Source organism: Muntiacus reevesi, chromosome 5, assembly GCF_963930625.1.
Source record: "Muntiacus reevesi chromosome 5, mMunRee1.1, whole genome shotgun sequence".
Lineage (NCBI taxonomy): Eukaryota > Metazoa > Chordata > Mammalia > Artiodactyla > Cervidae > Muntiacus > Muntiacus reevesi.
Window position 1 is genome coordinate 49,904,111 of NC_089253.1, and position 21,735 is coordinate 49,925,845.

General features: G+C 45.1%; 1 protein-coding gene across 1 annotated transcript in view; it reads left to right on the plus strand.

Annotated features, from left to right (window-relative positions):
- The first annotated feature begins 5,203 nt into the window (after positions 1-5,203).
- The window catches only part of ADORA1 (adenosine A1 receptor), a 37,683-nt gene continuing 21,151 nt past the window's right edge, over positions 5,204-21,735 (plus strand). The window contains exon 1 of the mRNA XM_065938185.1: positions 5,204-5,544. Within this exon, the coding sequence (XP_065794257.1) occupies positions 5,204-5,544 (341 nt within the window). The remainder of the gene's footprint in view (positions 5,545-21,735) is intronic.

Here is a 21,735-nt window from a genome sequence, read left to right on the forward strand (position 1 = left end):
ACAGTTAGACAGTAACCCTCGCTCACAGCTAGAGAAAGTCCACGTGCAACAACAAAGGCTCAGCATAGACAAAAATAATAATAATAATAAAATTTTTAAAAGATGAGGTTTCCGTCATTAAAAAAGGATTACCCATACAATATAACCTAAGAAGATTTATTACACATTTGACAATACTTCCCATTAATTAACATATCAAATGAACTTAATTAGTTTAATATCTTTCTTTGGGATGTTTCAGGGTCCCTTAAAGCATCCCAAAGTAAGCTAGATGTTAAATAAACTTCACTAGAATTTTATTTGGGAAGTCTGTCAAAAAATATCAAGAAGTTTTAAAACTCTTGGTCAAATAGGATCATAGGTCACTGTTAAAAAACAGTTATTCACTTAACCAATGTGACAATAAGATATATCAGAGGCAAATACAGAGGCAAATCACTTAAAAAGTAAAGAAACTTAAAATTTGCTGCAAACCAGATCAACACTTTAAGAAAACATTGTTCTCTTAACAGAGAGAAAAGCCAAATTTAAATTTCCACAGTTTACTTTTAAAATTGATTTACTCAAATTAATTCGAAATTTAGTCAATCCTAATCATGCACAAACCTCTTCTCAGGGTTCCTTATCCATCACTTTTTATATCCATATTAGTTTGCCCTTATTTTCTCCATCCAGAAACAACCAGATCTAGGATAAAATTTCTTTCCCTTAATGAAATACAATTCCATTCCTCATATCTTCTTTTATTGAAAACATATATCCTACTTTCTTACTGCATACTGAAACTTTTATTATTTCTAGTAGCTTTAATGACATTTAAATTAGAATTTTCAACTCTTAAAAACCTTAATTTCTAGTGAAAACTAAAAAGTAAGCAATTGTGAACTGTCTACTACATTAGCATTCTGTAGACTGGAAAGCATAAACACCGATAACAATTGCTAAAAACATGTGCTTTTTTATATCAACTATCTCAGTATGGCACCAAATATATTTATTAATAGTATTGAATACCTTTGGTTTCTCTGTGAAAGGAGGCTGATGTTTAGTAATTAAAGTTTCAGTATCTTATTTTATTTGGGAATGATAAACTTCTATCATTTAACTTAACTTTGCACAACTCTAAAATTTTAAGTTACCAAATATCTGGAGAGATTATTTTTAAGTAAACATTCTCGGGGGGGGGGGGGGGGGCGCTTTTCCGGTGCTCAGCTGGTAAAGAACCTGCCTGCCAATGCAGGAGATGCAAGAGCTGTGGGTTCGATCCCTGGGTCAGGAAGATCCCTTAGAGAAGGAAATGGCAACCTCCTCCAGTATTGTGCCTGGAAAATTCCATAGACAGAGGAGTCTAGCAGGCTACAGTCATGACATGACTGAACACACATACACAAGCACAGATATTCCTAAAATATAATTACTCCTAAAGAATTCACCCAAAATCTATCTTGTTTATATTTTACTTATCAAGTATTTGATAAGTAATCAAATACTATCAAGTTATTTCTCTTGCTGACAAACTTGCAATAGATGTTAAGATCTTATTTGACTTCTATCAAGCCTAGGTACCTGGTGGATCAGAGGGTAAAGTGTCTGCCTGCAATGCAGGAGACCTGGGTTCGATCCCTGGGTTGGGAAGATCCCCTGGAAAAGGAAATGGCAACCCACTCCAGTACTCTTGCCTGGAAAATCCCATGGACAGAGTAGCCTGCTAGGCTACAGTCCGTGGGGTTGCAGAGTTGGACACGACTGAGTGACTTCACGTTCACTTTCAAGTCTAGGTACAACATTATTACACTAAAATAATGATGTCACTAAAGACATGTCTATATTAATTAAATCAACAAGCTTTATTGTTGTTCATTTGCTCAGTCATGTCTGACCCTTTGTAACCCCATGGACTGCAGCATGCCTTGCCCTCTTGTTCCTCACCATCTCTCAGAATTTCCCCAAGTTCATGTCCATCGAGTCAGTGATACCATCCAACCATCTCATCCTCTGTCATCTCCTTCTCCTCCTGCGTGCCTGCATCAGGGTCTTTTCCAATGAGTTGACTCTTCAGATCAGGTGGCCAAGGTATTGGAGCTTCAGTTTTAGCATCAGTCCTTCTAATAACTATTCAGAGTTTATTTCCTTTAGGATTGACTGGTTGGATCTCCTTGCTGTCCAAGGGACTCTCAGGAGTCTTCTCCAATACCTCGATTCAAAAGCATTAATTCTTTGGCGCTCAGTCTTTTTATTGTCCAGCTCTCACATCTGTACCTGACTACTGGGAAAACCATAGCTTTGACTAGACAGACCTTTGTCAGCAAAGTCATGTCTCTGCTTTTTAATATTCTACCTAGGTTGGTCACAGCTTTTCTTCCAAGGAGCAGGTGAGGTGAAATCGCTCAGTCATGTCTGACTCTTTGTGACCCCATGGACTGCAGCCTACCAGTCTCCTCAGTCTATGGGATTTTCCAGGCAAGAACACTGGAGTGAGTTGCCATTTCCTTCTCCAGGGGATCTTCCCGACCCAGGGATCAAACCCAGGTCTCCCACATTGTAGGCAGACGCTTTACCATCTGAGCTACCAGGGAAGCCCAAGGAGCTAGGATCTTTTAATTTCATGGCTGAAGTCATCATCTGCAGTGATTTTGGATGGTATTAATTTAATACTAGGTAACTCAGCTGGTAAAAAATCTGCCTACAGTGCAGGAGACCCTGGTTGGATTCCTGGGTCTGGAAGGTTCCCTGGAGAAGGGATAGGCTATCCACTCCAGTATTCCTGGGCTTCCCTGGTGGCTCAAAACTTTAATACCAGGTATTAATTTAATACTAAAAATTTCCCAGTTCATATGTATATAAAATTCATTCTGGCAAGCTTTTTATTCTGAAAAATTTATGTAAGCTCTTAATTTTCTTTAAGGCAATTAAGTAGAGCTAATATCATGCAAAGTTAGATGATATTAACAGACATATAGACAGATATAACCAGAGATCTCATAGCTTCATTTTAACACTTAGCCATGAATCAAGTATTACAATATAAAACTCATTAGAGTGCCTTGTTCTTGATCTCTGCCCTGAACTCCAGTGTTGAAAGTCAGTGACTGCAGTGGCTAGTGATCTAACCCTCGTAGACGCAGATGGCAAATAGCAGTTTTAGTTGGCACCCACCTCACAACAGAACCCCTCTCTTGACATCCTGAAACCCAACAAGAGTGCAGTGACCTCAAGGACTAGGGTGTGGCCAGGTGGCACTGGACTCCCCCCGCTTGACTCTTTGCCCTTCCAGAGCTCTTTTCCAATGTTCATGAGCAAGGACTTCTCAGGTTGGGATCTTTGTAAGGCACCTGGTCTGAGGGAGCATCTTCCTTGGGGTGGTCCTGAGGCAGTACCAGTGGCCCACCTAAATTGAAACTGTGGCAGGAGATCGCCAAGAGAGGGGTCAGGATGGTGGACAGTGGAGAGAGCACTGTGTGGGGAGTCAGCAGCCTGGCTTCTTATTCTGGCTCTATTAGGACTTGCTATGGTAACTTAGGAAAGTCTCTTCCTTCCCTGGGCTGGCTTCTTTATCAATAACACGTGGACATTGCACTGGATACCTGCGGCTTACGTACTGTGCTACGAAGAGGGAGAGAGAGAGAGAAGAAAGGAGGCACAGAGGAGGTGGAACTGATGGAAATGACCTTGTGAAGCCAGGTCACTTCCCTGTCTCAGTGCCCTCATCTGAAAAATGGGAATTGCTAATAGATTAAAACGTGTTATGAAAGATAGAGGTAAAGCGAACGTGGTGACTCAGGATAGAGCCTTCAAAGCAACGTGTGCTGGAAGAACATTAGCGCCTGAGAAAATGCAGGGGCTGGTTTCCTGGGAAAGGGGGGTTTCAGGCCGAGGGGTAGGAGCGTTTGCCAGGGCTTCCAACTGGCTGTTGAGGGAAATGGAGAAGGGGCGTCCTAGAGTCTCGCAGGTGCGATGCCCTGCTGCGACTTGGATTCCCACATCACACCCTACGGAAAGGTCACATCTCCCAGCTTCTTTCACCCAGAATCACGGCCTTTGTTTAGAGGAGGGGATGAGGGAGGAGACAGAGCCCAGCAGGGAGGGGCCGGGGCCGCCCCCGCAGCTCCGGCTTTGCGGAGCCGGGCAGCCTCGCTCAGCTCCCGGGCCGGGGCGACGGAGGCGCCGGGCGCCAGAGCTGAGTCTCAGCCAGTTACTCTCCCTCTGGATTCTTCAAGCATCCCTGGAGCGAGCGACTGCGCACGGTGTGTAGCTAAGAGGGCGCTTGGACAGAACCGTTCAGGTGGCTCGGAGCTCTGCCAGCTTTGGTAAGTCTGTACCTCGTTCGCCTGCGGTCATCCCCAGTGGGGATGGAGGAAAGGGCTGACAGGGACTGCTAGAATCCCCCGGGACCGGGTGTTTACGAGGGTCCCTGGCAGAGCCGCACCGGGATTGGGGACTGCTAGGAAGCAGGAGCCAGCGTGTCTCAGGTGGGTGGGCGTATGGCATGCATGCGCGGCAAGGTGGGAGACGGGGATCTCTGCACCCTGGCCGCTGCTGGGCTCAGTACTCCAGACCCGCGCCTGCCAGACCAGTCCCAGGTGCGAAAGTGGGGCGCTACCTCTTTAAACGCGTCCAGTCTGAGCCTCTGCCGCACCATGTGATTGCTTGAAAGGCAGGGCCGGGAGCCTGGAGGATGGTGAACCGCTGCGCGCGGAGCCCAGCCCTGCCTGGCGCAGCCTCCAGCCTCCGGAGGCACCAGGTGCCCAGAACTTTGGGCACCGCCTCTGGGACTCGCTGGCCACCAGCAGACAGGATGGTGAGCTCCCTGCGTCCTGTTCTGTGAGCATGGGTAGGTAGAGCCAGGCACCGGGAGCCCTGTGGGTTGTGTGTGTGCTGGGAACTGCCTCACACCTGATAAAAAAAAGAAAAAAAAAAGCCAGTGGAGGGGAGAGTGCTGCTATTTTAAGTTGTTGAATGGATCCTCTGGGGTTGACAGGGGGAGGGGACAGAGATTAGGCAGAGAAAGGGTTAGCGTGCCCTGTCAGCTTGGCTAGGCACTAGATGTGCCAAGTGGGGCACGTCTCCAAAGGGCAGCTGGAGTTCCAGCGCTGCCTGGTTCCCCTCCCCCCAGGCAGGCCTTCCCACCCTAGGCTTCCCGACCACAGGTGCTTGTCTCCGCCCTTTGGCGCCTGTCTGCTGATGTGCCCAGCCTGTGCCCACCATGCCGCCCTCCATCTCGGCCTTCCAGGCCGCGTATATTGGCATCGAGGTGCTCATCGCCCTGGTCTCTGTACCTGGGAATGTGCTGGTGATCTGGGCGGTGAAGGTGAATCAGGCCTTGCGGGATGCCACCTTCTGCTTCATCGTGTCACTGGCAGTGGCTGATGTGGCTGTGGGCGCGCTGGTCATCCCACTCGCCATCCTCATCAACATTGGCCCGCGGACCTACTTCCACACCTGCCTCAAGGTCGCCTGCCCTGTCCTCATCCTCACTCAGAGCTCCATCCTGGCCCTGCTGGCAATTGCTGTTGACCGCTACCTCCGTGTCAAGATCCCACTCAGGTGAGTCTAGAGCAGCTGCAGGTACCCCATGCCGGGAGACTCGAGGGCCATCTGAAGAGGATAAAAAGCAGAGCATAAAACCCCACATGAGCCGGACTTTCCTTGGGCCGTTATGCTCCAGCCCTCGCTCTGCAGCACCAAGCTGAACTGAAGTTGAAGCAGGAAGGGGCTGGGTGGTTGGAAGAATGTGAACCTAGTAGTGCTCGGGCCCCCAGAGCTGAAGCTGCTGCTGCTCTCCTGATCCGGCCATGGCACCTGAGGCTGCCTGCGCAGCCTGTGGAGGCGGTGGTGGGGAGCGGCTGGGTGGTGGAGCTGAGCTCCCCTAGTTTGAGGCAAGTAGAAAGAGCAGAGCAGGTTGCTCGGGTGGGCTGAGGGTGACGCACCGCAGACAGGGGTGCTGCTTCTCTAACCAGACCTGGGAAGACTTCCTAAAGGTACTCCATAGTTCTGTTCTCCAGATTCCCCCGTGCTAGCCAGCTCCAAGCTCCAGGGCTCTCCTGTTGAACCCGAGTGGCCTGATTACCTCTGCCCAACTCCCGCTTATGGAATCTCTGTTGCAGGCAGGAGGAGACAGGCTCTTAATGATCCCGTTCTGTTGTGAAACCGGTGTTTCTCCAGTCACAGCAGAGATCCTTATGCTGTGTCCAGGCAGCACCAGAGTGGGTGGCCTAATTACGGCAATCCTCTCAGGCAGGTGTCGAGCCCACACTGCGGTTCCTTCACTGGGCCTGCCAGGCCATAGGCTCATCACCAGGCAGTGCCTGGGCCACCAAGTGCCAGCAAATGCCTGGGCACACTGCCAGTGCTGCCTTGCTGGGACATTCTTGTGAGGCACGCTTGCCTCCTCTTTAAATCCTCTCACTAGTATATTCTCTCTCTACTGTGAAGTTCTAGCCATCTTTATCACCAGCCATCCCTGGAGTAGCTTCCTTACCTGGAATATGGGGCCCCTGGCCTCACTTGATGATTTGCCCAAGCAAGCCTAGGCACCCACATTTGTCCTGTTTGTACATTTACTTTTTCAAAGCTTCTTTAATGCACCATTTTCCCCCCTCTTTTCAACATGATTCTATAAGGGAGTTGAAGTGGAACCTGGTCAAGGGGAAACAGATCCAGAGAATCTCCTGAGGCTGGCTGGGAACACAGCCTTAATCCCACAGCTTCCCTTCCTTCCTGATTCCCCCGTGTCCTAGCCCCTCCATGCTGGTCTCTCTGCCCTGTTTACCCCTCTCACAACATCCAAGTTTCCCAGGGAAGGTGAAGACTGCTGCTCAAGGGAGAAGGGAAGGCAGCCCAGAGAGCCTGTGAGCTGAGGGGCCTTCCTGCTGCTATTAGCCCCAGGTCACGGCTGGCCTGTGCTGACGAACCTGGTTTCAGTCCATTAGAGTGGGCTGGGCCTCTGAGCCTGGCCATTACAACAAAGTGTTGCCACAATCAGAAAGTCACACAGATTTGTGAATATAAGAAAGCTGCTTAAGAAATGTGGTCTACTGAGTGGGTGCCAAGGTGAGACAAAGGCCTGGCCATGATGTAACAGTGATCGCAGACTCACAGAATGTGCCCGACTTGTCCTGTGGGGGTGGGGATGGCTGAGCTGGCAGGAACTGCAGGCTCATTCCTGCAGAAGGCAGCTTCTGTCGCTCCTTGCTTCAGCCTTGAGGCGGCAGGGTGGCAGGCGGGTGGTCTTTAAGAGTTATCATTGGAGGGCCAAAGCAGAGTCTTTGGCATCGAGGTGAAGACTGCAGACCTGGGTTCAAATCCTTGCTATGAATTCCTAGCTTTAAGAAAGTCACTTGTTCGCCTCCTTCATTTTTTCATTTCCATGTCAATGAAAGGAGACATTAATAATAGTACCTTCCTTCTAGGGTGCTTGGAAGAATATAATAAATTCCTACATATAAAGCACTTAGTACTGTATTATACACTTAGCATTATATGCAGTCCTTAAGTGGTAGGTTTATTTTGTTGCTTTATTATCATTATTAACATATGGGTCTGAATAGGCAAGCCCTGTACTCCCACCTCTCACACACTCATGCTCTTATATAATAACACATATGCCTATACACACATGTGCACACACAACACACTACATTCGCTGGGAGGTGTCAAACTACTATGAAATTATATTTATACATGTTTCTTCTCCCTTGCTAGATTGTCATGCCTCAAGGGCGGCAACCTAGCAGTGACCACATTTTGTTAATTCTTACAGATTCTCTAAATGCCTAGCATAGTGTCTGGCACATAGCAAATGTCTACTCAATAAAAGTCGATTGAATGGGATGAGTGTTCAGAGTTACACGGTGAAGCCTCAGGCAGGCTTCCCAGGGGTCTGACCTCTAACCATCCTGCTGTGGCCTGTCCTCCCGGCTTTCCACCTCAGGGTCAGGACCACAGCTGCCCACTCAGCTCAGGCAGCTGCTTCAGAGCCATGTATTGATAGTGCCTGAGAGAAAGACTGCCGGGCCTGGCTTCCAAAGCTGGGATCCCAGAGGCTGGGCTGAGGTGACAGACCCCTCCAGGCTCTTGCTGGTCACTGCCCAGGTCCCTCCTGCAGGAGGAACAGCAGTGTGGCTCCACTCTGGGCAGCTGGAGTCAAAAGGCTGTTGGGCTGGGAGAACACCTCTCAGCTAGAGGCCCCCGGGCGCCTGATTCCTTGCCCTGACAAGCCAATCTGAGGCGCATGGGGCCCTGGGAGCCAGGCAGTAGCACTGCCCAGGCATTGGTGAAGCATGTACGGGGCATCCAGTGACAGGAGTTAGCTGGACCCCTCGCTAAGCAAGGCATCATTGGGCTGGTCGACCACAGCTCTTATTTCCTTCCATATGGAAGTAACAGCAATTTTTAAAAGTTTAGATTGTTGATTCATCAATAACCTGTGGTTATGTACATGTATTTTACAGGTTATTTGCATAGCACCTCCACATGCTTGACAATAGATACCCCATCCCCCTCATCTCCTGCTTCTAGGGAACCCTGGACTTTCTTGGTGGCACTGTGTCATCTTGATACATACACCAGGGGCTTGTTATGGTGAGGTGCCACACCCCAACCACCAAAGCCCTCTCTGTGAAAAGGGGATCTGAGCATGATCTGTCTGTCATCAGATGGGTTGGTGTGGTGGGAAGGGGTGATGCATATTTGGGAGTAAGGAATACGTGAGTTTGAACCTTACTCTGTTACAAACTAGCTGTGCAACCTTTAATAAGCTACTTGATCTCTCTGAGCCTCCTCTTTCCTGCCCTGTCCCCTGCTCCCTGCATTCTGGATTTGAGGTCTCTGAGGTTCCTTTCAGCTCTAACTTTCTATGGTTCTTTCTTATCATGACTCCTTCCAATACTATGTTGAAATCCTAGGCAGATTGTGTTGTTTTTTTAGTTCCTAGTGGTGATGAGCTAGACACAATGCTATATTTTTATGTGTGTGTGTGCATGTGTGCGCGCACTCAACCGCTCAGTCATGTCCAACTCTTTGCTGCCCCATGGACTGTAGCCTGCCTGGCTCCTCTGTCCATGGGGTTTTTTTAGGCAAGAATACTGGAGCAGGTTGCCATTTTCCCCTCCAGGGTATCTTCCCAGCCCAAGGATTGAACCTGCATCTCCTGCATTGGCAGGCAGATTCTGTACCACTGGCGCCCTGTGAAGTAGTCATATTTTTTTTTATTAAATGAGATAAAGCATAATGCTCATAGTTTCTTGCCGGTAGAGATTATTATCCCCATTCTAGATACTTCTATAGATAAACTGAATTCTAAAGCTCAGAATGTTTCAGTAATTTGCCCAAATATCTTATCAGGAGCAGAGAAAGGATTTGAATCCAGGTCTAGTGCATACATGCCTGCTAAGTTGCTTCAGTCGTATCCAACTCTTTGTGACCCTATGGACTGTAGCCCACCAGGCTCCTCTGTCCATGGGATTCTCCAGGCAAAAATACAGGAGTAGGTTGTCATTTCCTCCTCTAGGGGATCTTCTGACCCAGTGATTCAACTTTTGTCTGTTTTATCTCCTTCATTAGCAGGCCAATTCTTTACCACTAGCGTGACCTGGGAAGCCCTTAACTAGTGAGCCCATGTGTATTTTGAGTCAGCCTCAAGAAGCTGTAGGATTTATGGAGGAGTTGCCTCAAGACTGTCAGTGGGGGTGATTTTTCTCCTCCTATTTTTGCCATGGACTCTGCACTCTGCTACAGCCCATGCCTGACACCTCTCCCTCCCTCCTCACCTTCTCTCCAGTGGGCAGTTGAGCCCCTGGCAGCCCTGCCTCTGTCCACAGCTGGAGGCCTGCCCAACTGGGCTGCTGACCAGGGAAGTACAGCAGAGTGTGGGGAAGGCCAGACTACTGGACCAGAGCTCTGACAGGGAAAGAAATTTGGTAGATTAAGGTATGTTTGCTCTTAGGCATCAATTTAGGTAACCCCAGAATAATTGCTCTTCAGTGATGCCATCTGCTTCCAGTAGACATAGGTCACCTCTAGCTCCTCTGTCTAAGGATGAATTAGTCATTGGCTTAGAGTGTCTGAGACAGAAGAGGAGTGATAGCAAGCCCTGAAGCCCAACTCCCTCACATTTGGAGAAGAGGAAACAGAAGCACAGAATTCCAGCGTTTTTAGGTCACTCAGCCACAGGCTCTTTTCTCCTCCTAATTCTGACTGTTGCTCCCCAGCCTCTGATGTAAAAGACAATCATCCTCAAGGAATAGAACAGAGAAACTCAGCCTCTACAGCTTGTCAGCAAATTAATGATAGGTCTAGAGGGGAAAAGTGATGGAGAGATGTCAGCTTTGTGGTTAAAAAAGTAGTTTCTTTGTTTGAACTGGGGATAGCCTTCAGATGGGTTATATTAAAGAGCGTGCTAAGCACTCTGGATTAGATTCAGTGAAAGCTTCCGCTAGCTGGCATTGGAATGGCATCTAGGAAGCCTCCAAGTGCTTTAGGAGCAAGATACCCTGGTGTAAGTGCTGCTTGGAAGCAAGAGAACGGCCAAGATACCTTCTGGAGAACCCCTCTACCCAGAGATCATGGGATAGAGTTTTAAAGGCTGTGCCCTGACATTTTATATTTATTTCCAAGCATAAAAGCAATCCATATTTATTGTAAAAATTTTGAGAAATATAGAAAAGAATAAAGATGATAAAGTGTTAGTAGCTCGGTCATGTCTGACTCTTTGTGATTGTAGCCCACCAGGCTCCTCTGTCCATGGAGTTCTCTGGGCACGGATGCTGGAGTGGGTAACCATTCCCTCCTCCAGGGGATCTTCCTAACCCAAGGATCAAACCTGGGTCTCCCACATTGTGGACAGATTCTTTACTATCTGAGCCACTCAGGTGTCCAAAATTACCAGTAATTCTGCCACCTGCACATCACTACTGATAACTTCCTGGTGTTCCAGAAAATTTTCCCATATAGATGATAGATGGGTAGATAGATAGTTATTTTTATGCAGTTGAGTACATCGATGATTTTTATATCCTATTTTATTCACTTAATGATATAAACATTTCCCTCGTCAATAAAAATATTTTCTAAGGATTTTTATAATGATATAATATTGGATTGACTTTTTATTCATCTTTTGGGTCTTAGCTAAAACAGCACCTTCATAGACACGCCTTCTCTGACCCCCTCCTCAGCTAAACCAGTTTCATTTCCTTTGTTATTTACTCGGGTTAGAAATGTTTCTACTTCCCATCTCTCCTGGCCCAGGTAGTTCCTTCTGAACTTAGTAAGTGCCGAAAGGGCAGGAACACATCTGCTCACATACTGACGTCTATCCCATGCCTGGCATGGAGTAGACATGCTGTAAACATTTTTAAATAAATGATTATCACATTTTATTGATGCATTCTTATAATTTTGACTATTTAGATTATTACTGATTTTTAAATGTTTATAAATGACACTGCAGTGATATCCACAGTTCACATTGTTTGTAGGATCAGGGCCAAGCCTAGAACTCTGGATTGTGCCTCCTAGTAAATGGCACAGCTTCTATCTGTGAGAGTTTTTACAAGTTTAAATATTCCCGAGGTCCTTTTCCTCTACTCTCCCTGCTCCTCCTGCCCAGTTTCATGAAAACTGCAAATCTCCTTAGCTGCGTCTGGCATTTATCTGCTCATTCACCCTTCTGGGCTAGGTAAGGCAGGAATGACTGGGCCCCAAGTCTAGGCCACATTGCCTAGTTCTCTGTTCCCTGAGGCCTGGGCATCCTGTTTCTTTGTGTCTTGGTGAGGGGAGCAACCCCTAGAGCAGAGGCGCTTGGAGTATGGTACTTCCTGGTTGGCCTCGTCCAGCAGGCTGGGCACAGGGCAGAGAGGAAGGACACCTGGCTCCGTGAACTGCATGAGTCACCTCTTCAGCCTCAGTCTCTCAGCTCAAGCCCAGAGGAGGCTACCAGCTGCTGCAGAAGAAAGAAAAGGCTAGCAGCTGAAAGTGGGGTGGGATACAAAGGAGAGACAGGTAGGTGGGCCTTGGTATTCATATCTCCTTGGAAATACTGGCTTGGGGGTGGGCAGGGAGAGTGGGGAAGCTGGCAATGGCTTTTCCTGACCTCTTCCCCCCAAAAAGGAGATCAGACATCTTATCTTGCAATGTTCCTTACCTTGGAATTTTTTTCTTTAGCAAGATTGCAGGGAGCTGTTCAGTTAGGGAGCTGGTTATATCCATTTATCTATTTCATAAACATACTTTTTTGCACTGACCACTTATTGGGTACTTTGTGTGGCCTGGGGATACAGAGATGGGTGGGTTGGTTTGGTCTCTATCTCTGTCTGGGGGTGCTTAGAAACTGCTGAAGGTGTGGATTCCTATATACCAAGGTGGCCAAGTAGAAAATCCCAACCTGTCCATGGTGGGGGTAGGGGTGGCTGAAGAGCTGGAATCAGCCCCTGACCCCTTGCAGGGCTCGGGCTGGGGGTCTGAGCCTGACTCCACACCTACTCTCTGCAGCCCTGGTCATGGTGGAGGGGGCCTGTGGAACTATCTTCCTACCACCTGCTTTCAGAACTCTGTTCTTTGGGAGAGGAGGGTAACTGATTTGTCTAACCCTAATTTGTCTCCACACAGGGCCCTGATTTAGAGATATCTGTTCATTCATTCATAGGAGGCATCTTATGTGCCAGGCATTTTTATGGTCACTTGAAATACATTCATTAATAGAACAAAGATTTTCATGGGGCTTGAAGGCTAGTTGGGTTGGTGGACAGGTGCTGAATAGTAAACATAAAACCTAATATGTAGAGTGTTAGAAGGTAAAACACAGGGAGCCCAGCCTGGCATGCTCTCACAACCTAGAGGGGCGGGATGGGGTGAGGGAGGGAGGCTCAAGAGGGAGGGGATATGTATAGAATTATGGCTGATTTGCATTGTTCTATGGCAGAAGCCAATACAACACTGTAAAGCAATTTTCCTCCAATTAAAAAAGAAAACAGAGCAGGGCAAATGAAATTGGGAATGCCAGGATAGGGGTCAGCGGGTGGGGGGCGGGGGTGAAGTTTTGCAGTTATAAATGGAGTGATAATTGAGGCTTTCTTGAGAAGGTGCTATTTGAGCACAAACTTGGGGATGAGGAACTCTGCCATGCAGATATTGGGAGAATAATCCACGCTGAGGAAATAATTAGAGCCAAGTTTCTGGGGAAGAAATGTACCCAAAGTGGTAGCAAGGAAGTCTGTGCAGCTGAGATAAAAGGAGAGAGTGGCTGAAGATAAGGCTGAAAAGTTTATAAACTGCTGGCTTGGAAGCCTCTGTAAGGACACTGGCTTACACTCTGAGGGAAATGGGAAGCCATTTCAGGTTTAGAACAAGGAAGTGACATGCTACTAATGACTTAGGTTTTCAATGCTCACTCTGACTGCTTTATGGAAATAGAGTGGAAAGCAGAAATTCAGGCAAGAGAAGAGGGAAGTGACTTGAATTAGAATGATAAAAGAGCAAGCAGAGGAGATGGTAAGAAGTGATTAATTCTGGGTGTGCACTTTCAAAGTTTAACTTTTTGTATTGTTTTTACTGTATTCTTCCCTGGTTGGCTGAGATGGTAAAGAATCTGCCTGCAATGAAGGAGACCTGGGTTTAATCCCTGGGTTGGGAAGATCTGGAGGAGGTAATGGCAATCCACTCCAGTACTCTTGTCTAAAGAATCCCTATGGACAGAGGAGCCTGGTGGGCTGCAGTCCATACAGTCTCAGAGTCAGACATGACTGAACGACTAAGCACATCCTTTTTATTGGGATAAAATATTCACACAATAAAGTACATAGTCTTACATGTACAGCTCAATAAACTTTTTCACATATGGATGTATCTATGTAACTACCACCAGATCAATATTTGGAAAAATTTCAGCACCCTAGAAGGTACTTTCCAAAAGATAATCACTATTTTGACTTTTACCCCCATAGATTGATGTTGCCTGTTCTTGAACTTTGATAAAGGGAATTGAATAATGTATCCTCCTTTCTGTCTGGCTTCTGAAGCTTAAAATTATGTCTGAGATTTATCTGTACTATTGAATGAAATAGTAGGTTTTGCCTGTTTTTTTTTTTCTTGTTGTTATTAGAATTCCATTGAATGAATATGCCATGATCTGTGTAAATTATGGATATATTTGGAAGAAAGAAAAATTTTTTTGTGCATTGAATGTGGAGTGTGAGAGAAAGAAGAGTCGAGAATAACTACGATTTTAGTTCTAAGCAACTGGAAGTATGGAATGTGCATTATCCAAGGTGGGAAAGGCTATAGGTGATACAAGTTGTAGGAGAAATAAACGGAGATCAAATTTAGACATGTTGAATTGTCTGTATCTATTAAATATCTCAGTGGAATGTTGAGCAGGCAGCTGGATGAATATACGAGGATGGCATTCAGGAAAGACGTCTGGGCTGGGGATGTGAGTGTGAGAGCCATTGGCATGTGATAGTGTTTAAATCCATAAGGCTAGAGGAGATCACCAAGAGAGAAAGTGGAAATAAACAAGAGGATGCAGATGATATGATACTATACATAGAAAATTCTAAAGACACCATCAAAAAACTACCAGAGTTCATCAATGAACTTGGTAAAGTTGTAAAATACAAAATTAACATACAGAAATCTACTGCATTTCTATACACTAACAATGAAATATCAGAAAGCTAAATTAAGAAAACAATCTCATTTACCATAGCACCCAAAAGAATGCAATACCTGGGGATAAACCTACCTAAAAGACAAAAGATCTGTAGTCTGAAAACTATAAGACCTGGATGAAAGAAACTGAAGATGATGCAAACAGATGGAAAGATACACCATGTTCTTGGATTAGAAGAATTGATATTGTTTAAGTGACTATACTACCCAAGGCAATCTACAAATTCAGTGCAATCCCTGTCAAAATACCAATGTCACTTTTCACATTTGTATGGAAAGACGAAAGACACAGAATATAATCTTGATGCAATCTCGAGAAGAAGGGTAGAGCTGGAGGAATCACATTCCTTGTCTTTCGTAATCAAACAGCATGGTACTCGCACAAAAGCAGACACACGGAACAACGGAACAGAACAGAGATCGAAGAAATAAACCCACGCATGTACGGTCAGTTAGTCTGTGACACAGTAGACAAGCATACACAATGGAGAAAAGATGATCTATTAATAAGTGATGCTGGGAAAACTGGACAGTTACATGTTAAAGAATGAAATTACAACATTCTCTAACACTGCATACAAAAATAAAGTCAAAATGGATTAAAAACCTAAATGTAAGACTGGATACTATGAAACTGCTAGAGGAAAAATATAGGTAGAACACTCTGTGACATAAATCACAGCAATATTTTTTTGGCTCTATCTCCTAGAGTAATGGAAATAAAAGCAAAAACAACAAATGGGACCTAATTAAACTTAAAATCTTTTGCACAGCAAAGGAAACCATAGACAAAATGGAAAAGCAACCTACTGAATGGGAGAAAATATTTATAAACAATATGAAATAATATGGGATTAATATTCCACATATATAAACAGCTCACATGACTCAACATTTAAAAAAAAAAAAGGTTTAAAAGTTGGCAGAAGAACTGAGTACACATTTTTCCGGAGAGGAAATGCAGATGCCCAAAAGGCACATAAAAAGATGCTCAACATCACTAATTATCAGGGAAATGCAAATCAAAACCACAATGACACAGCAACTCACACCTGTCAGAATGTTGTTGTTGTTGTTCAGTTGCTAAGTCAAGCCTGACTCTTTGCGACCCCATGAACTGCAGCATGCCAGGTTTCCTTGTCCTTCACTGTCGCCTGGAATTTGTTCAAATTCATGTCCACTGAGTCAGTGACACCATCCAACCATCCCATCATCTGTTGCTCATTCTCCTCCTGCCTTCAGGCTCTCCCAGTAGCAGAGTCTTTTCCAATGAGTCAGTTCTTCGCAACAGATAGCCAAAGTATTGGAGTTTCAGCTTCAGCATTAGTCCCTCCAATGAATATTCAGGGTTGATTTCTTTTAGGATTGACTGGTTTTAATATCCTGTTGTCCAAGAGACTCTCAAGAGTCTTCTCCAGCACAGCAGTTTAAAAGCATCAATTCTTTGGTGCTCAACCTTCTTTATGGTACAGCTCTCACATCCATACATGACTACTGGAAAAACCATAGCTTTGACTATACAGACCTTTGTCAGCAAAGTGATGTATCTGCTTTTTAATATGCTGTCTAGGTTTGTCATATCTTTACTTCCAAGGACCAAGTGTCTTTTAATTTTATGGCTTCAATCACCTTCCACAGTGATTTTGGAGCCTAAGAAAATAAAATGAGTTACTGTTTTCACTTTTTCCTCATCTGTTTTTCCATGAAGTGATGGGACTGGAGGCCATGATCTTTGTTTTTTGAATGTTGAGTTTTAAGCCAACTTTTTCACTCTCCTCTTTCACCCTCATCAAGAGGCTCTTTAGTTCCTCTTCACCTTCTGCCATTAGAGTGGTATCATCTGCATATCTGAGGTTGTTAATATTTCTCCCAGCAATCTTGATTCCAGCTTGTGATTCATCCAGCCTAATATTTCACATGATGTACTCGGCATATTAGTTAGATTAACAGGGTGACAATATACAGCTTGTTGTACTCCTTTCCCAATTTTGAACCAGCACATTGTTCCAAGTCCGGTTCTAGCTGTTGCTTCTTGCCCTGCATACAGGTTTTTCAGGAAGCAGGTAAGATGGTCTGGTATTCCCAGTCTCTTTAAGAATTATATACAGTTTGCTGTGATCCACCCAGTCAAAGGCTTTAGTGTAGTCAATGAAGGAGAAGTAAATATTGTTATAGAATTCCCTTGCTTTTTCTATGATCCAGTGGATGTTGACAATTTTATCTTTGTTTCCTCTGCCTTTTCTAAATCCAGCTTGTACATCTGGAAGTTCTCTGTTCATGTACTGTTGAAGCCTAGCTTGAAGGATTTTGCATTTGCCACCATGTGAAATGAGCACAGTTGTACAGTAATTTGAACACTCTGTGCCATTGCCTTTCTTTGGGATTAGAATGAAAACTGACCTTTTCCAGTCCTGTGGCCACTGCTGAGTTTTCCAAATTTGCTGGAATATTGAGCGCAGCACTTTCACAGCATCGCCTTTTAGGATCTGAAGTATAGTTCAACTGGAATTCCATCAGCTCCACTAGCTTTGTTCATAGTAATGCTCCTAAGCCCCCCCCTTGACTTCACACTCCAGGATGTCTGGCTCTAGGTGAATGACCATAGCATTGTGGTTATCCGGGTCATTAAAACCTTTTTAGTACAGTTCTTCTGTGTATTCTTGCCACCTATTCTTTAATCTCTTCTGCTTCTGTTAGGTCCTTGCTGTTTCTGTCCTTTATTTAACCTATCTTTGAATGAAATGTTCCCTTGGTATCTCTAATTTTCTTGAAGAGATCTCTAGTCTTTCCCATTCTATTGTTATCCTCTATTTCTTTGCATTGATCAGTGAAAAAGGCTTTCTTATCTCTCCTTGTTATTCTCTGGAACTCTGCATTCAAATGGGTATATCTTTCCTTTTCTCCTTTGCCTTTCCTTCTCTTCTTTTCTCAACTATTTGTAAGGCCTCCGCAGACAACCATTTTGCCTTCTTGCATTTCTTTTTCTTGGGGATGGTTTTGGTCACCACCTCTTGTACAGTGTTACAAACCTCCATCCATAGTTCTTCAGGCTCTCTGTCTACCACTTCTAATCCCTTCAATCTATTCATCACCTCCACTATATAATCATAAGGGATTTGATTTAGGTCATACCTGAATGGTTTAGTGGTTTTCACTACTTTCTTCATTTTAAACCTGAATTTTCCAATAAGGAGTGCATGATCTGAGCCAGTCAGCTCCAAGTCTTATTTTTGCTGAGTGTATAGAGCTTCTCCATGTTCGGCTGCAAATACTATAATCAATCTGATTTTGGTATTGACTAGCTGGTGATGTCCATATGTAGAGTCATCTCTTTTGTTTGGAAGAGCATGTTTGCTATGATTAGTGCATTCTCTTGGCAAAACTCTGTTAGCTTTGCCCTTCTGCATTTTGTACTCCAAGGCCAAACTTTCCTGTTACTCCAGGTATCTCTGGATTTCCTGATTTTACATTTTAGTCTCCTATGATGAGAAGGATTTTTTTTTTTTTTTTGGTGTTAGTTCTAGAAGGTCTTGTAAGTCTTTATAGAACCATTCAAATTCAGCTTCTTTGGCATTAGTGGTTGGGGCATAGACTTGGATTACTGTGATGTTAAATTGTCAGTCTGTCAGAATGGATTTAATCAAAAAAGCGACTGTTGATGTTGGATTTTCACATGTTGGAAATGGTGTGAAGAAAAGAGAATCCTCCTACATTTTGGTAGGAAGGTAAATTGGTGAAACCACTGTGGAAAACAGCATGGAGATTTCTTAAAAAGCTAAAAATAGAACCACCATTTGAACCAGCAATTCTACTACTGAGTATATATCTGAAAAAAACAAAAACACTAATTCATATGCAATGGAATACTGAAAGTGTTAGTCACTGTTGTGTCTGACTCTGTGTGACCCCATGGACTGTAGCCTGACAGGCTCCTCTGTCTATGGAATTCTCCAGGGAAGAATACTGGAGTAGGTTGCCATTTCCTTCTCCAGGGTAAATTCCCAACTCAGGGATTGAACCTGGGTCTCCTGCATTACAGGCAGATTCTTTTATCTGAGTCACCAGGGAAACCCAATGGAATACTGCTGAACCATAAAAGAGAAACAGAATTTTGCCATTTGCGGCAACATAGATGGATTTGGAAGGCATTATGCTAAGTGAAATAAATCAGACAGAGAAAGTAAAATACTGTATATCACTTATATGTGGAATCTAAAAACTACAGCAAACTAGTGAACATAACAAAAAAAGAAGCAGATTCACAGATACAGAGGACGAACTGGTGATTTCTAGTGTGGGGGGCACGAGGGGTGAGGGCAACATAGGGGTGGGACAGTGGGGTGTACAAACTGTTGGGCATAAGATAGACTTAAGGGTGTATTGCATAGCATGGGGAATATAGCCAATACTCTGAAATAACTATAAATAGAAAGCAACCTTTCAAAATTTTATAAATATATATATTTTTTAATTTAAAAAAGAAGAGGAAAGGACCAAGGACTGAGCATTAAGAGATTGGGGAGATGAAACACCAGCAACAGAGACTAAAGGAGAGCCACAGACATAGGAAGAAACCCCGAGTCCCTAGCGTGGTGTCCCAAAGGCCAGCTAGAGACAGCTGGTGAAGGGGGACCAAGAGGCCGGCTGCCACATACTGCCAGTGTGGCAAGGGAGGTGAAGACTGAGAATTATCATTAGCAGGAGCAATGTTAATAGATGGTGGGAGAAAAATGTCTAATTGAAGAGGACTCTGGAGAGAAGACGAACGGAATCGAAGGCAGCTGGCATAGATTACTCCTTTGAGGAATTTTGTAGCAGAGTGCAAAGGCAGGAGGCAGGAGCTGCCAGGGTAAATGGGAGCGAGGCATTTTGCTATGTTTTTGCTAAGGAGGGACATTGGTATGTCTGTGTACTTATTGAGACAATTTAGGAGAGAGTGCAAAACTAGCAACAGGACAAAGAAGAGAATTTCTGGATTGATGTTGTTTAGGCGAGCAGAGCTGGGACCTAAGGCAAACTCAGAGGGGTTGGCTGTAGAGGAGCATGGAGGTCATATAACAGGCAGGAAGGCAGGGTGTGGGTGCTGGTGGGTGAAGTTCTATTCTGAGTGTTTCAGTTTTCTTAGTACAGTGGGAAGCAAGGTCGTCAGCTGAGAGGGAGGAGGTGTTGGAGAGAGTAGAAAGTGTGAAATAATTCTTTAGGAAATGGGAAAATGACCAGATTCAGAAAGTCTAGTACAATTGGAGGCAGTGTTAAGGGCCCACCTGAAATTCATGGTGATCAATTTGAGTGTTCAGCTACATGGGCACAGGCATAGAGCAGGTGAAGAATTCATTCTTTCACTTAATCAGAAGTGCCAGATTCCTTGCCAGGCATCGTGTATCTTACAGTGGCCAAGACGTCAGCCCTGATTCCTGCGCTTGTGGAATTTAGAGACTAGTGGGGATGAACCAAGACCCAGATAGTATTCATGCATATATATGGAATCTAGAAAAATGGTACAGATGAACCTACTTGCAGGGCAGGAATAGAGACAAAAATGTATAGAGCAGACTTGTGGACGTGGGGTATGGGTCGGGGAAGAAGAGGGTGGGTCGAATTGAGGAGTAGCATTGAGATATATATACTACCATGTGTAAAATAGGTAGTGGGAAGCTGCTGTATGGCACAGGAAGCTCAGCGCGGTGCTCTGTGATGAACTAGAGGGGTGGGAGGAAGACTCAAGGGAGGATATATGTATACATATAGCTGATGTGGCTTTCCTGGTAGCTCAGTTGGTCAAGAATCCACCTGCAATGCAGGACACCCTGGTTCGATTCCTGGGTCAGGAAGATCCTCTGGAGGAGGGATAGGCTACCCACTCCAGTATTCTTGGGCTTCCACTGTGGCTCAGCTGGTAAAGAATCCGCCTGCGATGCGGGAGACGTGGGTTCGATCCCTGGGTTGGGAAGATCCCCTGGAGAAGGGAAAGACTACCCACCCCAGTATTCTGGCCTGGAGGATTCCATGGACTGTATAGTCCATGGGGTCACAAGGAGTTGGACGTGACTGAGCAACTTGCACTTGCATAGCTGATTCACTTTGTTGTATAGCAGAAACTAATAAACACAAATTGTAAAGCAATTATATGCCAATAAAAAATTTAAAAAGCAAAAACAAGCAGGTAGCTACAATTGCAACTTGAAAAGAATTTGAGGAAGGAAGCCATCCTCGAGCTCACTGTAGCTGGCCCTTGTCTTTGGCTTCTGCAGACTTTGTGTCGGTGCAGCTCTCTTGGGGTCCAAGGACTAAGGCAGGATCTTGTAGGCCCCAGGTGGTTCATGGTCAAGAGTTCGGTTTGGATTCTAGGCACACAGTGAAGCCTTTGAGTACTTTAAGCAGGGAATGACATAATCCAGATTACATTTTTAAAATGTCAAGTCCTTAACAAAAGAGAAGCAAATCAGATCCAGTGATACATAAAAAGGGTAATATATCACAACCAAACAGGTTTTATCCCAAGTATGCAGGTTTGGTTTAACATTTGAAAAAAAACGAATATCTTTACCACATTAGTGTAAGGTCACTCTGCCTGGTGTGTGGAGCATGGCTTGGAGCGGATAAGAGGAAATGGTAAGAGAGCAGGCCCAGGCGGGGGTTGGGGCAGGCAGGCAGCCAAGGAGGCAGTGGCGACGGAGAGAACTACAGAGGTTGCAGGCATGTTGGCTTTAGAACCAAGTGGTAAAGAACTGGATCGCAGAGTGGGAGAAGGATCAAGTGTGACTCCCCAAGATGAAGGCTAAAGCCACAGGTGGATGGTGGTGCCATTTCTGGAGACAGGCAATGGTGAGGAAGGGAGGAATTGAGGAGGGGGCGATTCAGATCCTAGTAGGTACTCAAGTAGAATTGATGCAGTGGCAGGTCTAGTGGTGGTCTCTCTCTTGCTGATTCACCAGCTTCTGTCCTTCTCATGTGGTCCAACAAACAGCCTTTTGGCCTCAAACAGCCTTCTTTAAGGAGTTCCTCAAACATAGAGCAAGCTTCCTGGGTACCTCCAGCTGCTGCGTCTATTGTTCCCACCTCACTTCT